This window comes from Manis pentadactyla, chromosome 7, assembly GCF_030020395.1.
Source record: "Manis pentadactyla isolate mManPen7 chromosome 7, mManPen7.hap1, whole genome shotgun sequence".
NCBI classification, from domain to species: domain Eukaryota; kingdom Metazoa; phylum Chordata; class Mammalia; order Pholidota; family Manidae; genus Manis; species Manis pentadactyla.
In genome coordinates, this window is record NC_080025.1 from 78,386,905 (window position 1) to 78,400,935 (window position 14,031).

General features: G+C 33.8%; 1 protein-coding gene and 1 non-coding gene across 12 annotated transcripts in view; both read left to right on the forward strand.

Annotated features, from left to right (window-relative positions):
- The window catches only part of PPP1R9A (protein phosphatase 1 regulatory subunit 9A), a 337,367-nt gene that overhangs the window by 207,015 nt on the left and 116,321 nt on the right, over window positions 1-14,031 (forward strand). For all 11 annotated transcript variants that reach the window (XM_057504534.1, XM_036894441.2, XM_036894440.2 and 8 more), the window contains one exon: window positions 5,524-5,628. In XM_057504534.1, the coding sequence (XP_057360517.1) occupies window positions 5,524-5,628 (105 nt within the window). The remainder of the gene's footprint in view (window positions 1-5,523; window positions 5,629-14,031) is intronic.
- LOC118917107 (U6 spliceosomal RNA) lies at window positions 2,565-2,671 on the forward strand. The gene has a single exon (XR_005026675.1). It is a non-coding gene; the product is annotated as a U6 spliceosomal RNA (small nuclear RNA).

Consider the following 14,031-nt stretch of genomic DNA (forward strand, 5'->3'; position numbering starts at 1 on the left):
AATCAATCAAATAAATGAAGTAAGCATATTATTTTCTATACTTACAGCTTCCAGCACTTTTGCTATCTTTTTTCTGATTAGAATACTTAGAAATATCCCTTTAATTGTATTTACCTCGTCACATTTATCTAAATTCCTCTGTACCAAGATGTGTATTTTCAAAAATTTCCTTGACCTTATTCTTTCTTTATTCTTTCCCATTAAGGCAGTCATCTTCCTAATATTCTTTCACCTCTGAGCACTCTGTCTGCTGGCAGTATAAAAACCTGTATTTTTTTTCTTTTAGGTCCTCCAAGTAAATGCTAGCCCTATACATACTAGCTTTTTTAAAAATAAAAAAACCTCTGTTTTAAAAGTTTTCTGTCCTCTGTTTAGTACTCCTTTTACTTATCCTTAAGTTTTTCCTTTCTTAAAATGCCTGCCTTCTCAGATGCTCTTGCCTGATTAAAGGCATGAAAGTATGACAATGACTGTCTTTCCTTCTGAGAGTTCGAGCTTTTCAGCTGTATTTTTTTCCCCTGAAAGGCCAACTGTATTCATTTTTCAAATTGCACACTCCAACATTAATCTGGATTTTCAAAATCAAAAGTTTAAACATTTTAATTAAATGTTTGAAAGATAAAGAATTTCTTCTTGCCTTTATCTTCTTCCACAGATATCGGTAAGTCAAGCATTTGAACTTCCATGAACGTTGCTTGGAGAGTTGGTCATGGAAAACCACTGATGAGATATTACTGGCAAAGCGTATATTAAGCACTTATTACTTTGAGAGAGAGCATCCTATTTTATTTAGGAAGAAATACAGGTATAATTTTGGCCATTAAAGTAGTTTAGAATCAACTTTCAACTCCAAGTCCCTACCCTCAACCTAGACAAAATAAATCTTAAAAAGCAACACAAGGAAATATAGAATTATATAGTAAAGGTATAAAGTTTAAAAACAGTATTGGTTATGTAACAGTTAATCAGGAAAAAATGTTTTCTAGATAGTTTCTGAGAAATATTTTTAAATGACAACTGGCCAACAAAGATTTTATCAGAGAAAAAGGAATGTCGTAAACAGAATGACAAAAAGGGGACCAAAAAGGTAGGCATTTGCCTCTTTTGATTCTAATCAACAACAGTGTATCAAAAATGTTATCCTAAAAATGGACATTTAACTTGTCCCACCCAGAGAATAAAACTGCACATACAAGAAATTCTTTCTATTCCTTTTTTTCCCAAAATGATTTAATAAGACTAACAATACATATTTATTGCTCTGGGCTTGGATACAAGACCCAAGAAATTTGCAGTCTGTCTGCTTAGTGAGACCTTACACATCAAGAAATAAAAAACAATATCTGGTAACAGGTAACATTAGGTGGAGGCATAAAATATATGATGTAGGAGAGGTTCAAAGGATGGAAAAGATCACCGGGCTCCGAAAGGCACATAACTTCTCAAGGAGAAGTTAACATATCTGCTGGGTCTTCAAGAGAAGACTTTGGAGGGGGTAGAGAAGGGATTTATGGGCAAATGGTTTGTAAAAGATACAAAAGCAGGGATGTGAACAGTTCTTTCAGGGTATGGCTTGTCTCAGAGCTTTTATGTGAGGATGTGAGGATGTTGTTGAGTAAAAATGGAAAATGAGATGACATTGTGGTGGATGATAATAAAATATTTGGTTAGGTAAATAAATGGAGACATGCAATGTAATAGAACAGATGGTTCAATACTGTTAACATGCCAAATGTCCCGATATTGATCTGTCAAAATCCAAGCATGCTTTGTGTGTGTGTGTGTGTATGTGTGTGTAGAAATTGACTAGATAGTTCCAAAAATGCATGTGGGAATGCAAAGAACCTAGAATAACAATTCTGAAAAAGAATAAAGTTAAAAGACTGACCTTATCTATCAAGACTTACTATTAAGCATAAGTAACAAAGACCATGTGTTCTTGGTATAAAATAGAAATATAAATGTATAAATGAATGGAGTAGAACAGAAAGTAAGAAATAGATTGAAACATATATATATACATATATATATATATATATGTATATATATATATATATATAGTCAGTTGACTTACTGTGAAAGTGCCATGATAATTCAATGGTAAAATGTGTTTTTTCAACAAATAGGGCCAGAAGAATCAAATATCCATATGGAAAAACAAAAAAACTGAACCACAAACTTTACCTAAACATATATAAAATTAACTCAAAATTAATTGTAGATCTATATAAGAGTTTGTAAGAATACACAGGAGAAAATCTTTGTATCCTTACATAATAGATTTCTGAGACAGGACACGTGGATCATCAACTTTCCTACACTGTTGAGAATGTAAATTGGTGCATCCACTATGGAAAACAGTATGGAGGTGCCTCAGAAAGCTAAATATAGAAATAGCATACAAACCAGTAATTCCACTTTTGGAAACTTGTCTGAAGAAGAAAAATCGCTAATTCAGAGTATATATGCACTCCTATGTTTATTGCCGCTTCCTACAATAGCGAAGATGTGGAAGCAACCTAAATATCCCTCAACAGATGAATGGATAAAGAAGATGTGATACAGTGCTTGTTTCAGCAGCACATATACTAAAATTGGAATAATACAGAGAAGATTTGCATGGCCCCTGTGCAAGGATGACATGCAAGTTCATGAAGCGTTCCATATTTTTAGGGACAAAACAGCAGCAGACTCACAGACTCAAGAAGAGACTAGCAGCTACCAAAGGGAAAGGGTTGGAGAGGGTGGGTGGGGAGGGAAGGAGAAGGGGATTAAGGGGCACTATAATTAGCAATCACAATATAAGTAGGACGCAGAGAAGGCAGCATGGAGAAGACAAGTAGTGACTCTACAGCATCTTACTACGCTGATGAACAGTGACTGCAATGGGGAGGGGGCGAGGACTTGATAATATGGGTGAATGTTGAAACCAGTGTTGTTCATGTGAAACCTTCATAAGATTATATATCAATGATATTTTAATTAAAAAAAAAGAGAAGATGTGGTACATTTATACAATGGAATATTACCCAGCCATAAAAAAGAATAAAATCATGCCATTTGCAACAACATGGGTGGACCTAGAGGGTATTATGGTAAGTGAGAAACATCATATTATGAGAGGCAAATACCATGTGGTTTCACTTATATGTGGAACCCCAAAATAAAATAAAACAGGAATAGACTCATAAACACAGAGAATAGACTGGTGGTTTCCATAGGGGAGAGGGATAGGAGAATGGGAGAAATAGGTGAAGAAAAAAAAAGACAAACTTTTATTTATAAAATAAATTAGTCATAGGAATGAAAGTATAGCATAGGGAATATAGTCAATAATACTGTAATATCTTTGTATATTGACAGATGGTGACTACACTTATGGTGAGCACTTAGTATTGTATATAAATTGTCAAATCACTGTGTTGTACACATAAAACAAATATATTGTATATCAACTATATTTCAATAAAAAACTGACTCATTAAAATAAAAGCTCTTACTCTTTGAGAAGCACAGTTAAGAAATTAAAAGCTATTAATTAGACAAAGAGAAAATATTTGGAAAACGGACATATGAGGACTTGTGTCCGGAAAATTAAGAACACTTACAACTCAATAGCAAGAACAACATTTAAAAATATGGACAAAAGATTTGAGCAGCTATTTCAAAGAGGAAAATATATGGCCAATAGCATATAAAAATATGTTCAACATCATTAGTCATTAGAAATTCAAGTTATAACCACAGCAAGTTACCACTGTATGACTACTAGGATGGCTACTGATAAGAATGCTGACAATAAAATTTGGCAGAGATTTGGAGAAATGTAACACTCATGGCTGGTGGAAATGTAAATTCTACTGCCACTTAGGAAAACCGTTTGGCAGTTCTTTTAAAATGAAACATATACTTAACCTTTCAAGCCAGCAATTCTACTCTTTGGTATTTTTTAAGAGATATGAAAACATATGTCCACATAAAGACTTGTATGTGAATGGCAACTTTAATTCTAATAGATGACATTGGTAAATAATTCAAAAATCTATCATGTGCTCTACTCCACATCTTCTGAATGAGGATTTTGGAGGAGGTCCGCCTCCAGGAATCTAAGTTTCGAAGTTGTTCCATTCTACTACCTGTTGCAGTTCGGTAGATTCAGAACTAGTCACGAGACTGGCCTAACCAGTAGGGGAAGGGCCGCTGCTGGCTCCTGTTGTACTTTTCTGCATATTTGAAAAATCTCTTGCAGTAGGTACATGCCTTGGCAGCCAGGATGAGGGCTGAATTTCAGCTCCCTTCTGAGTCCCTCAGGTGGGAGCCCTAGTTCAGTTTTATGTGATGTATATATAACATAAAAGAAAATATAAAACAAATTTACTTGAAGCTGTAACTCACAACCTCATCACAAGTAAGATTGATCTGGTAGAGTATTTAAGCTAGGTGAGTCTGAAGTTGGCTAAAAAGGACTTCACTGTTTTTTGTTCCTCGTTTTTTTTTCCTCTAAGGCAAGTGTTTAATGTTAACCACCACAGTGGTACCAATGGCCATACTACTTAGACCTGGAGGAAAACCAGAAACAGGCTATACTGGAAAAAAACTATGTGAGATGGTTAAGCAACATGGTTGTTAAAATGAACTAGCTAGCATTGTATTTATGACCATGGATAAATCTCATATATAACATAGAGTGAAGCAAACTAAATTGTAGAGACATACACTTTAATGTTTGAAAACTGCAAGTATACATGTATTATGCCTATCCATGCATACACATTATTTCTATTTTAAAACATTGGTAGAAAGAGCAAGCATCAAAATTAGTATGAAGATTTGTAGAAGCAGTAAAGGGAATAGAATCAGAAACAAATAATAAAGGTGCTTCAGCTCCTCTGTAATATATTTATTTAGAAAAAAATCTGACTCATTTGTTGCACAGTGCTGAGATTGATAAAGCTGGATGTTGGGTACATGAATATTTATTATCTAATTCCCTCAGCATTTCTCCATGATTGAAATATCTCATTTTGAAAAATAAAAAATGTTATATATAAAACATCTATATAATTTAAAAGCATTATACACTAATACTGCATACTGTTCCTAATATACATTGTATACACATATGTATATACATATGTATGCATTACATATTTAAGGGTGTTACATTTTTCAAGTGTATGGTTCCTGGTGATGTTTTTCCTTGTGAGGAGAGGTGGATGAAGGACTATGTATAAGGCCAAAGCTTATTTCAGCTAGATCTGTTAAGTTTTATGTAACTTATTAAAGGCAAAAATGATGTTAATGTTCTACATTAGCAGTTATCAGTTCTTTGTGGTAAGAATATGGATGTTGGATAAACTGAATCTCTCCATTTAGTATTGCTCATATTTATTCTTCCAATCTTTTAAAAACATTAATCACTTGACTAAGATTATCTTAAAAATCTGGTAATTTATCAACTCATTTTTTAGGAATGTATTATCAGAAAAATTAATTGTGGGTAATTTCCCCCCCTTCCCAAAGAATACAAGTCAATGACCAGATTGTGGAAGTGGATGGAATCAGCTTGGTGGGTGTCACACAGAATTTTGCTGCAACAGTTCTCAGAAACACCAAGGGCAATGTCAGGTAAATACATGGCTTCAAATATGTACAGTTTGGTTACCTGATACTTTGTTGAATTTTAGTTTTCTACAATTGTATCTATAAGTATATGAAATTACAATGAGAATTTTACCTAAATATTAAAAGCTTGCCTTTAGTTTTTAATTTTTCCTTCTTGTAATTAGTGCATGTAAATGTAATTAAAAAGTGAAAGCTACAGTATTCTAGAAAAGACATGAATATATGAAGCAATTAGTGTGGATCAGTATGGTTAATCACTGAGCCATGTTAGTTTGCCTTATTGCTAAGATAGTAAAAATTTCTAGGCAGATGGAATTTTGAGTTATAACTTCAATAAATATGAATTCAGTTCCAAATATTTTTAATAAAACCAGTTATACAGCAAATTGAAATTGAAATGGTTATACATATATCCAGTGATACATGTTATTTAGACAAACAGACTGAATGTTCTTAAGTTAATAAATGCATTTTTAAAATCTCTTTTTCTAAAGAATCAGGGAGGACTAATCTCTGGTAACTATTTTTTCCAACTTAATATGACAGAAGGTATAGTCTTTTGGGCCTTGAAATTTATATGCAATGCTGGGGTTCTGAAAATTGTAGTTTAGAAAACAGAAAAGAATCTAGTCCTGATCCAACTAAGGTCAAGGCTTGAAACCCATTTTATTTGGTCATAGGGTACTTGTTTTTTTAATACAGTATTGCTTATTGTTCTTTCCCAACAGTCCTATGAAAGACTCCATAGAGGAATTACTTAGCATGTGTAATTATGAAGTGTTTTAGTTTATCATAAAAATCAATCTGCCAAATATTCTGAAAATATCGATGAGTGAAAATTGCTGTTTTGTGGTTGACGTTAGGGTTTTATTGCAGCATATTGTATGTTGCACAAGCATGAGTTTTTGTTTTAGAATTGGGACTTTTTCAGTTGGAAAGCACCCTTTAATGCAGAAGGAATGTCTAAGGAATACAACATAAATGACTCGAGTGGGTGCTGTGCCGATGCTTCAAGGATACTCTGTCCCAAGAGAAGTATGTGTAAGAACTGGAAAGAGTACAGAAGAGCTGCCTGCTGCTCTTGGAGCCACATGGGTGGGTCCCCTCTGTAAATGTGGTTGTCTTTCTGCAGATTGCTGGTCTGTTCTTAAGAGAGCGTTTTCCAGTGTCAGTATAGAACTTGGCTATGAAGTTGCCTATTAGGCTTTAAAGTGAAATAAGTAGGAGATCCATTCATTTATAAGGGCATTTGTCAGTTGGAAAAAAGTTTGAAGTTATATGAAATCATAGCCATCACTTTCTTTCTCTTCATAATTTTGTGCTGTTATCAATTCAAGCCTTGTACAGATTGCAAATGGCTTTTTACCTTTTTTTAAATTTCAGTTTCTCCCTTCTTCAAACTCTCCTTTTCATCCTAACCCCTAAAGGAACAACATAATAGCAGTTTTCAAATATGTGCAGGGCTATTATGGAAAAAGGAATCAACTCTTTCCATATAACTAGGAGTAGAACAACAAAGACCTGTGGGTAGAAATGATAATTCAGCATCCATTATGTACCTCTCCTCTTCAGAAAGCTTCAGTGGCTCTCCATTCAGTACAGAATCTAAGCTCTTTATCCTGGTATCACTGACCTTTCATAACCCGATCCTATCACTTACTGTTCCCTGTATTCATGCTCTGGTCCAGTCATACTAGAGTAGTCATTATACCTCAAAATGGACTTGTGAATTACTGTTTTTGTGCCTTTCTCTCTGCCATTTTTTTTCTGTTTAAAATAATCTCTTCTGTTTTGAACCTACTTATCTTGAACATATTTCAGCTCCTTTGCCCTCCAAGAAGTCGTCCTTGACCTCCCTATCTCCTAGTGATCTTTTCTTCCTGGTAACACTCATCATTCATACCACTTTTTTTACCTTAAGGCTACAGAATATTCTGCTTTCATTTTTGAAAGCATAAATCTTATTTCCTTATTGGCTTTGAAAAAAATGTTGATATCAAAATGGGACCTTAGCCTCCTTTGTCCCCTGAAATTATTTAACCCTGGGTCTTCATTAATTCAATGTAAGGAAAATTCTTTTCTCAGTTTTTATTTATTAAAAATAATATTTGAACCCTCTGCATATAATTTAGGTGGTAGTTTTTATAAGTTATTCATACAAAAACAGGATCTAAAAACTAGACATGTTTTTTCAATGAACTGTTTTAAACTGAGAATTTAAAATATATGTGGCTCTTTATTTCTTACTCAATTGGTGACCTAGCTGTCACCTTTAGTGGTTATTAAAATTTATTTTCAGAAAGGAATATCAGAAACATTACTAAATTTTGTTTGGTGTTTTTCTAGCTACAAAGCATAGATCTGGGAGGAGAAATGTGTGGAACTCATGGCTTTAAAAAGCATGAGGGGAAAAGATAAGAACCTAGTGGCAATAAGGAACTTTAAACAGATTTGGATAGTGATTGTTTTTTAAGTTTTGGAGGTCAAGATTTTATTTATTTCCTAGAAATGTATATGAAATTGGTGCCAGTACTGGGTATGAATCAAAATCACACAATGAAGTTCTATGACTTCATTTCCATTTAGAGAGAATCTTCTTCTATCTGACCTCTTAGTCTGCTTTATTATTTTATTATACCTGAGTTTATTACCTAATAGTGCTAACAGAGGTGTCATTAATATGCCATTTTTAACATACTAGAGAAATTATAAGTATTTTAATATGATAACTTCCAAGAGTATATGTGTTTTTCAACCCCTACATCATTTATATGAGTTAAAGTGTATTAGGCCACTATGAAGATGGGTTCAGCTCAAACCAGGCTAGCTTCCTGGGGGATTGGAAGCCCCGGCCTGTGTCAGAGAATTGATAAGCAATTATTATTTCATCCATTTACCGACATCATTTAAAAGCAAGTATTCACAATGAATACTGTGATACTGTAATGTTAATTAAGTGGCAGATTAGAGAAAGGATTCAAACAGTTTATACTCAGAAACGAAACAACAGCAACAGCAGGGAAAAGATAAGCATTGAAGGGATGGTGGTGGTGGAGGACTCAGACACACTCTTATGTATCAGCCCCACACCCGACCTCACAGTACTTGTTGGTCTCGATTTTAAACCATCATGGGCATATGCATGAAGCACCTTCATACCAAAAAGCCCAGCAATTACAATGTGATGGTTATGAAAATATTAGTTGCCTTCGAATCAAATAGTATGACTGAACTGACAGGAAAAAAAAAGTAATCTTGTGTTATTCAGTTTTTGTCACTCCAAGGGAGACTCTTCAAGGCATGAAGGTTCTAATGAAATCTTAATGTATTTCTAGCCTTCTTAATTTCCTCTGGGTCATATATAGCTGCCAGGGTGCTTGCATGTCTGAAAATGCAGTATTTTGCCCTCAAATATTGCTGGGTATAGTATTTGAGGTTCAAATCCTTTTCCATCCCTGTTATGAAGATGTCCATTGTCCTTAATATCTGTAATTGGTAATAAGAAGTGTGATGTTAATCCAATTATAGTCTTTTACAGTTTCATCTTTTGGATTTTTTTTCTCCTCATAATTGGGTTTTTGAAAATTTTACCAGACTGTATCAAGATCTGTGTTTGTGTATTTGCTCGTTTTATTTTTGTGTAATTCTACTGGGGACTCAATCTGAAGACTTGGGTTTGGGAAATTTTCTGTTATTATATTATTTTGTTTCTTTTTCACTGTCTTGGTCCTCTCTTCTCAAACCAGTATTAAATGGGATTAGCTATCCTGGGCATATCCTGTAGCATCTTCTTTTCTTTAAGAATCTCCATCGGTCTACATTTTTGCTAATATGTTCTAAGAGTTTCTTACTTTATCTTCCAAATCACCAACTTATTTGAAAGCCATGGCCTTTTTCAACTGCCCTGGCTGCTCCTGTTCTCTATTTTCTTTTCTGTTTAAAGCTTTTCCTCTCTTGTATAAGCCTGAGAATTATCCATCTTCTTTCATGATGTCTTCATGTGGCTTTCTAAAAGGTACATCAAATGTAATATGTTCAAAGTATGATCCTTTATCTGTATTATTTCCAGTCCCTCCTCAAAAAAAAAATTAAAAATAAGCCCTATATCATACAATATTTAGATGGTTGATTCCTTTAACTATGGGTCTTCATTAATTCAATGTAAGGAAAATTCTTTCCTCAGTTTTTATTTATTAAAAATAATATTTGAATCCTCTGCATATAATTTAGGTGGTAGTTTTCATAAGTTATTCATACAAAAACAGGATCTAAAGACTAGACATGTTTAAAAATCCCTTTTTCAGTGAGTAAGTTCTTATATTATGCTATTTATGCTGTCCAAACCCCAAATAAATCAGTCTCTATCACTTTACCGTGTTTGTTGCATCCTGTTCGCCTAATGATCCTCTGATGCACCTCTCCTCCTGGCAATGATTCTCTTGTTCAGTCCTCTGCCACACTGACTCCTGTCTGATCTGCATGATAATTAGATTATGAAGAAAGCAATGACGTGTGACTTCTGAGTCTAGGCGATAAAAGGCATGTGGCTTCTACATTGGTCTTTTGGATCACCAGCTCTGGAAAAATCTAGCTGCCATCTTGAGAAGACATTCAAATAGCCTTATGGAGAGGCACAAACAAGGAATAACAGGCGTGTCAATAGCCAGCATCAACTTGCCAGCCATGTGCAGAGTGCACCTTGGAAGGAGGTCCTCCAGCAATAGTAAAGCCTTCAGATGATGGCATCCTCCATCAACATTTGATTGAACTTTATGAGAATCACTAAGCAGAATACCCAGTCATGTCTCTTCTGAATTCTTGACTCAGGGAAACTATGAAAGATAAAAAGTCTGTAAGTTTTAGGGTAATTCATGTCAGAGAAGATATAAGCTAGAAGAAAAGAGAACACATCATTACAGATCCAACAGATTATCGTAAGGATTAGCTAGTATTATAAAGAACTTTATATGCTAACAAATACAATTTAGAATAAATGATTAAATTTCTTACAAGAAAATACTATGAAAAAATACCAAAGTTCACTCAAGAAAAAAATAATGTGTGTGTGTGTATTAGAGAGAGAGAGAGAGAAAGACAGAGAGAAAGAGAGAGAGAGATGAATTTAGAGTTAAAGTTTTCCAGCAAATTTGTTCCAATTCCAGTTTGTTTCCTTGGTGAATCTTACCAAATCTTAGAAAAATACCAATTCTACATAAACTCTTTTAGAACATAGAAGAGTGGACACATCTCAATTACTTTTATGAGGGCAGCATTACCATCTTATCCAAGTCAGAAAAAGACATTAAAACAAAAATCATTACTTCCTGTATTCCTCATGAATGTAGATATAAAAAAAATCCTTAACACCATTTTAGCAGATTGAAGTCAGGAGTATAGAAAAAGGATAAGAAATTATGGCTAAGTGACATTTATCTTTGGAATGTATGGTTGATTTAATGTTTGAAATTCAACCTATGGAGTTTTCCATACTAATAAAATAATAGAGAAAAATCATATGCTCATCTTAGTAGATGAAGGTATTTTTTAAAAACTCAGGAAATTTGAAATGTAAGGGAATTTGATCAATGTGATAAATAACATCTAAGTGAAACCTACAGCCAGTATCATACTTAATGATGAAAGACCAAATGCTTTCCCCTTAGTATAAGAACAATACAAGTATGCCCACTTTCACCATTTCTATTCAGCACTGTATTGCAGTTCAGTGAAGCAAGAATAAGAAATGGAAAGCACATAGGTTGAAAAGAAAGAGATAAAACTCTCTTTTCACAGACGACATGGTCATCTATGTAGAAAATCCTAAGAAATCTACAAAATGTGCTATAGAACTAATAAATGAGTCAAACAGGGTAACAGGAGACAGGTTGGTATACTGAGGCCAATTCTATTTCTATATTACCAACAGCAAAGAATTGAAAATTCATATTAAAAATAACTTAATGAAAACATCAAACACATGTCATACTTAAGGATAATCTGACATAATGTGTTAAAGACTTAAGCAAAACCTTTCTGAGAGACAATAAAAACAATCTAAATGAGTGAAGAAACAGACCATGTTCGTGGATCAGAATGCTCAGTATTGTTAACATTTCCAATTTTCCCTAAATTTGAGATTAAGTACAATCTCAATGAAAATCTCAGCAGAATTTTTTGTAGAAATTAACATATTTTAAAATGAACAAAGTTGGAGAATTTTCCCTGCCTAAAAAAGCTACACTAATTGCAGCAGTCTGGTTAAGGCATAATAATAGAAATACAGATTAATAGAACAGAATAGAGAGTTCCAATGTAGGCATGCACAGGCATAAATTATTGATTTTTAACAAATGTATCAGGGTAATTCAATGCAGGAAGTTACGGTCCTCTCCACTTATAGTGCTGGACAATCAGATAATCACATCAAAAACAAATAACCCTTATCCCGCAGTGTATATAAAAGTCAACTCAATTGATCATAGACTTAAGTGTAAGAGCTGAAACCATAAAACATCTAGAAAACAGGCAATAATCTTTGTGATCTTGGGTTAATCAAAGATATTTTAAAATAAAAAGCAAAGAAATATAAGCAAAAGAAATAAACTACAAAATTAAAAACATTTGTTCAAAAAGTACCCCTAAAATGAAAAAGCAAGCTGAAGACAGTATTTGCAGAATAATTATCTGACAAAGAACAGTTATTTAGAAGATATGAAGAATGTTTATAATACAATAACAGATATATAACCTTACCAAACTGTGCAAATCAATTAAAGTGACACTTCACCGAGGAAGATAAACAGTTAAGCACATGAAATGCTGCTCAACATCATTAATCATTAGGGAAATGCAAATTACAGTGAGGTACTACTGCACACCCACTAGAATGGCTGAAATTTAAAAGACTGATGATACTATGCCTTGACTAGGCTGTGGAGAAATTTTAACATTCAGTCATTATGAGCAGAAATGCAGAATAGCACAACCATTTTGCAGAACAGTTTGGCAGGTTCTTAAAAAGTTAAATATACCCTTACCATACTGGCCAACAATTCTACTGCCAGCTATAAACTCAAGAGTAGTAACAACATAAATGTACCCAAAAATTCATACTTGCATGTTCATAAGTACTTTGTTTGTAATAACTAAGAACTGGAAACAACTCAAATGTCCTTAAACTAATCTCATGCAATGAATTCTCAGCATTTTGAATAATTGAACTACCCATGTATTCAACACCATATTTGATCCTCAAAACTATTACATTGAAGAAAACAGACACAAAAGGCTTTACTCAAGAAGGGACTCAAGAAGACAACACTACATTTAAACTGCAAAGAATGAGGGAACACTTTTGCAGTGATGAAACTGTGTTATATTGTGTTTATTGTGTTTGTTACACAACTGTGTATATGTTTGTCAACTTATACAACTTAAATTTGGTGAATTTTATTGTATATAAATTTGATCTCAGTAAAACCAATTTAAAAAATATATTATAATAGTTACTATTAACTTAAAAAGCACCATGCTAATGTTTGTGGTGATGGTAATTTGGAAAGTATGACCGTGTCTCTTTAAAAAGAGAAAGGTAGACATAGTCAAATTTAATTTCCTTAGCAATTAATACATTTTACTATGCTGTATACCTTTATTCTTAAAAATAATTTGTTGTAGGGTGGAAACAGGCATGGCAGCTGGGAAGCAGGGAACAGCTCTTTCCTCCTTCCAGGTACCAATGCCACTCCCCTGCGACACTCAACATTGCTCCAGAGGCTGAGCAGCTCCAGAGAGTAGAACTTCTGGGCACTAGAGGACGCCACATACAAATATGGAACCTGGTTCACAGCAAAATTATGAATATACCAGAGAAAGAGTCAAATGAAATTGACCTCATGAACATTCCTGAAAAAGATTTCAAAATAAAAATAATCATGGAGGTACAAAAAAATATTCAAGAACTCAGGAATGAATTCTGGTTGGAAATCCAGTCATTATGGAACATAGTATCAGAAATGAAACATACAATGGAAGGTTTTAAAAGCAGATTAGATATGGTGGAGGAGACAATAAATAAAACAGAAATTAGAGAAGAGGAATACAAAGAAGCTGAGGCACAGAGAGAAAAAAGGATCTCTAAGAAAGAAAGAATATTGAGAGAATTGTTTGACCAATCCAAATGGAATAATATTTGCATTATAAGGATACCAGAAGAAGAAGAAGAGAGAGAAAAAGGGATAGAAAGTGGTTTTGAGGAGGTAATTGCTGAAAACTTCCCCCATCTGGGAAGGAGAAAGTCTCTCAGGCCATGGAGATCCACAGATCTCCCAACACAAGGGACCCAAGGAAGACAACACCAAGACAGTAATTAAAATGGCAAAGATCAAGGATAAAGACAGACTATTA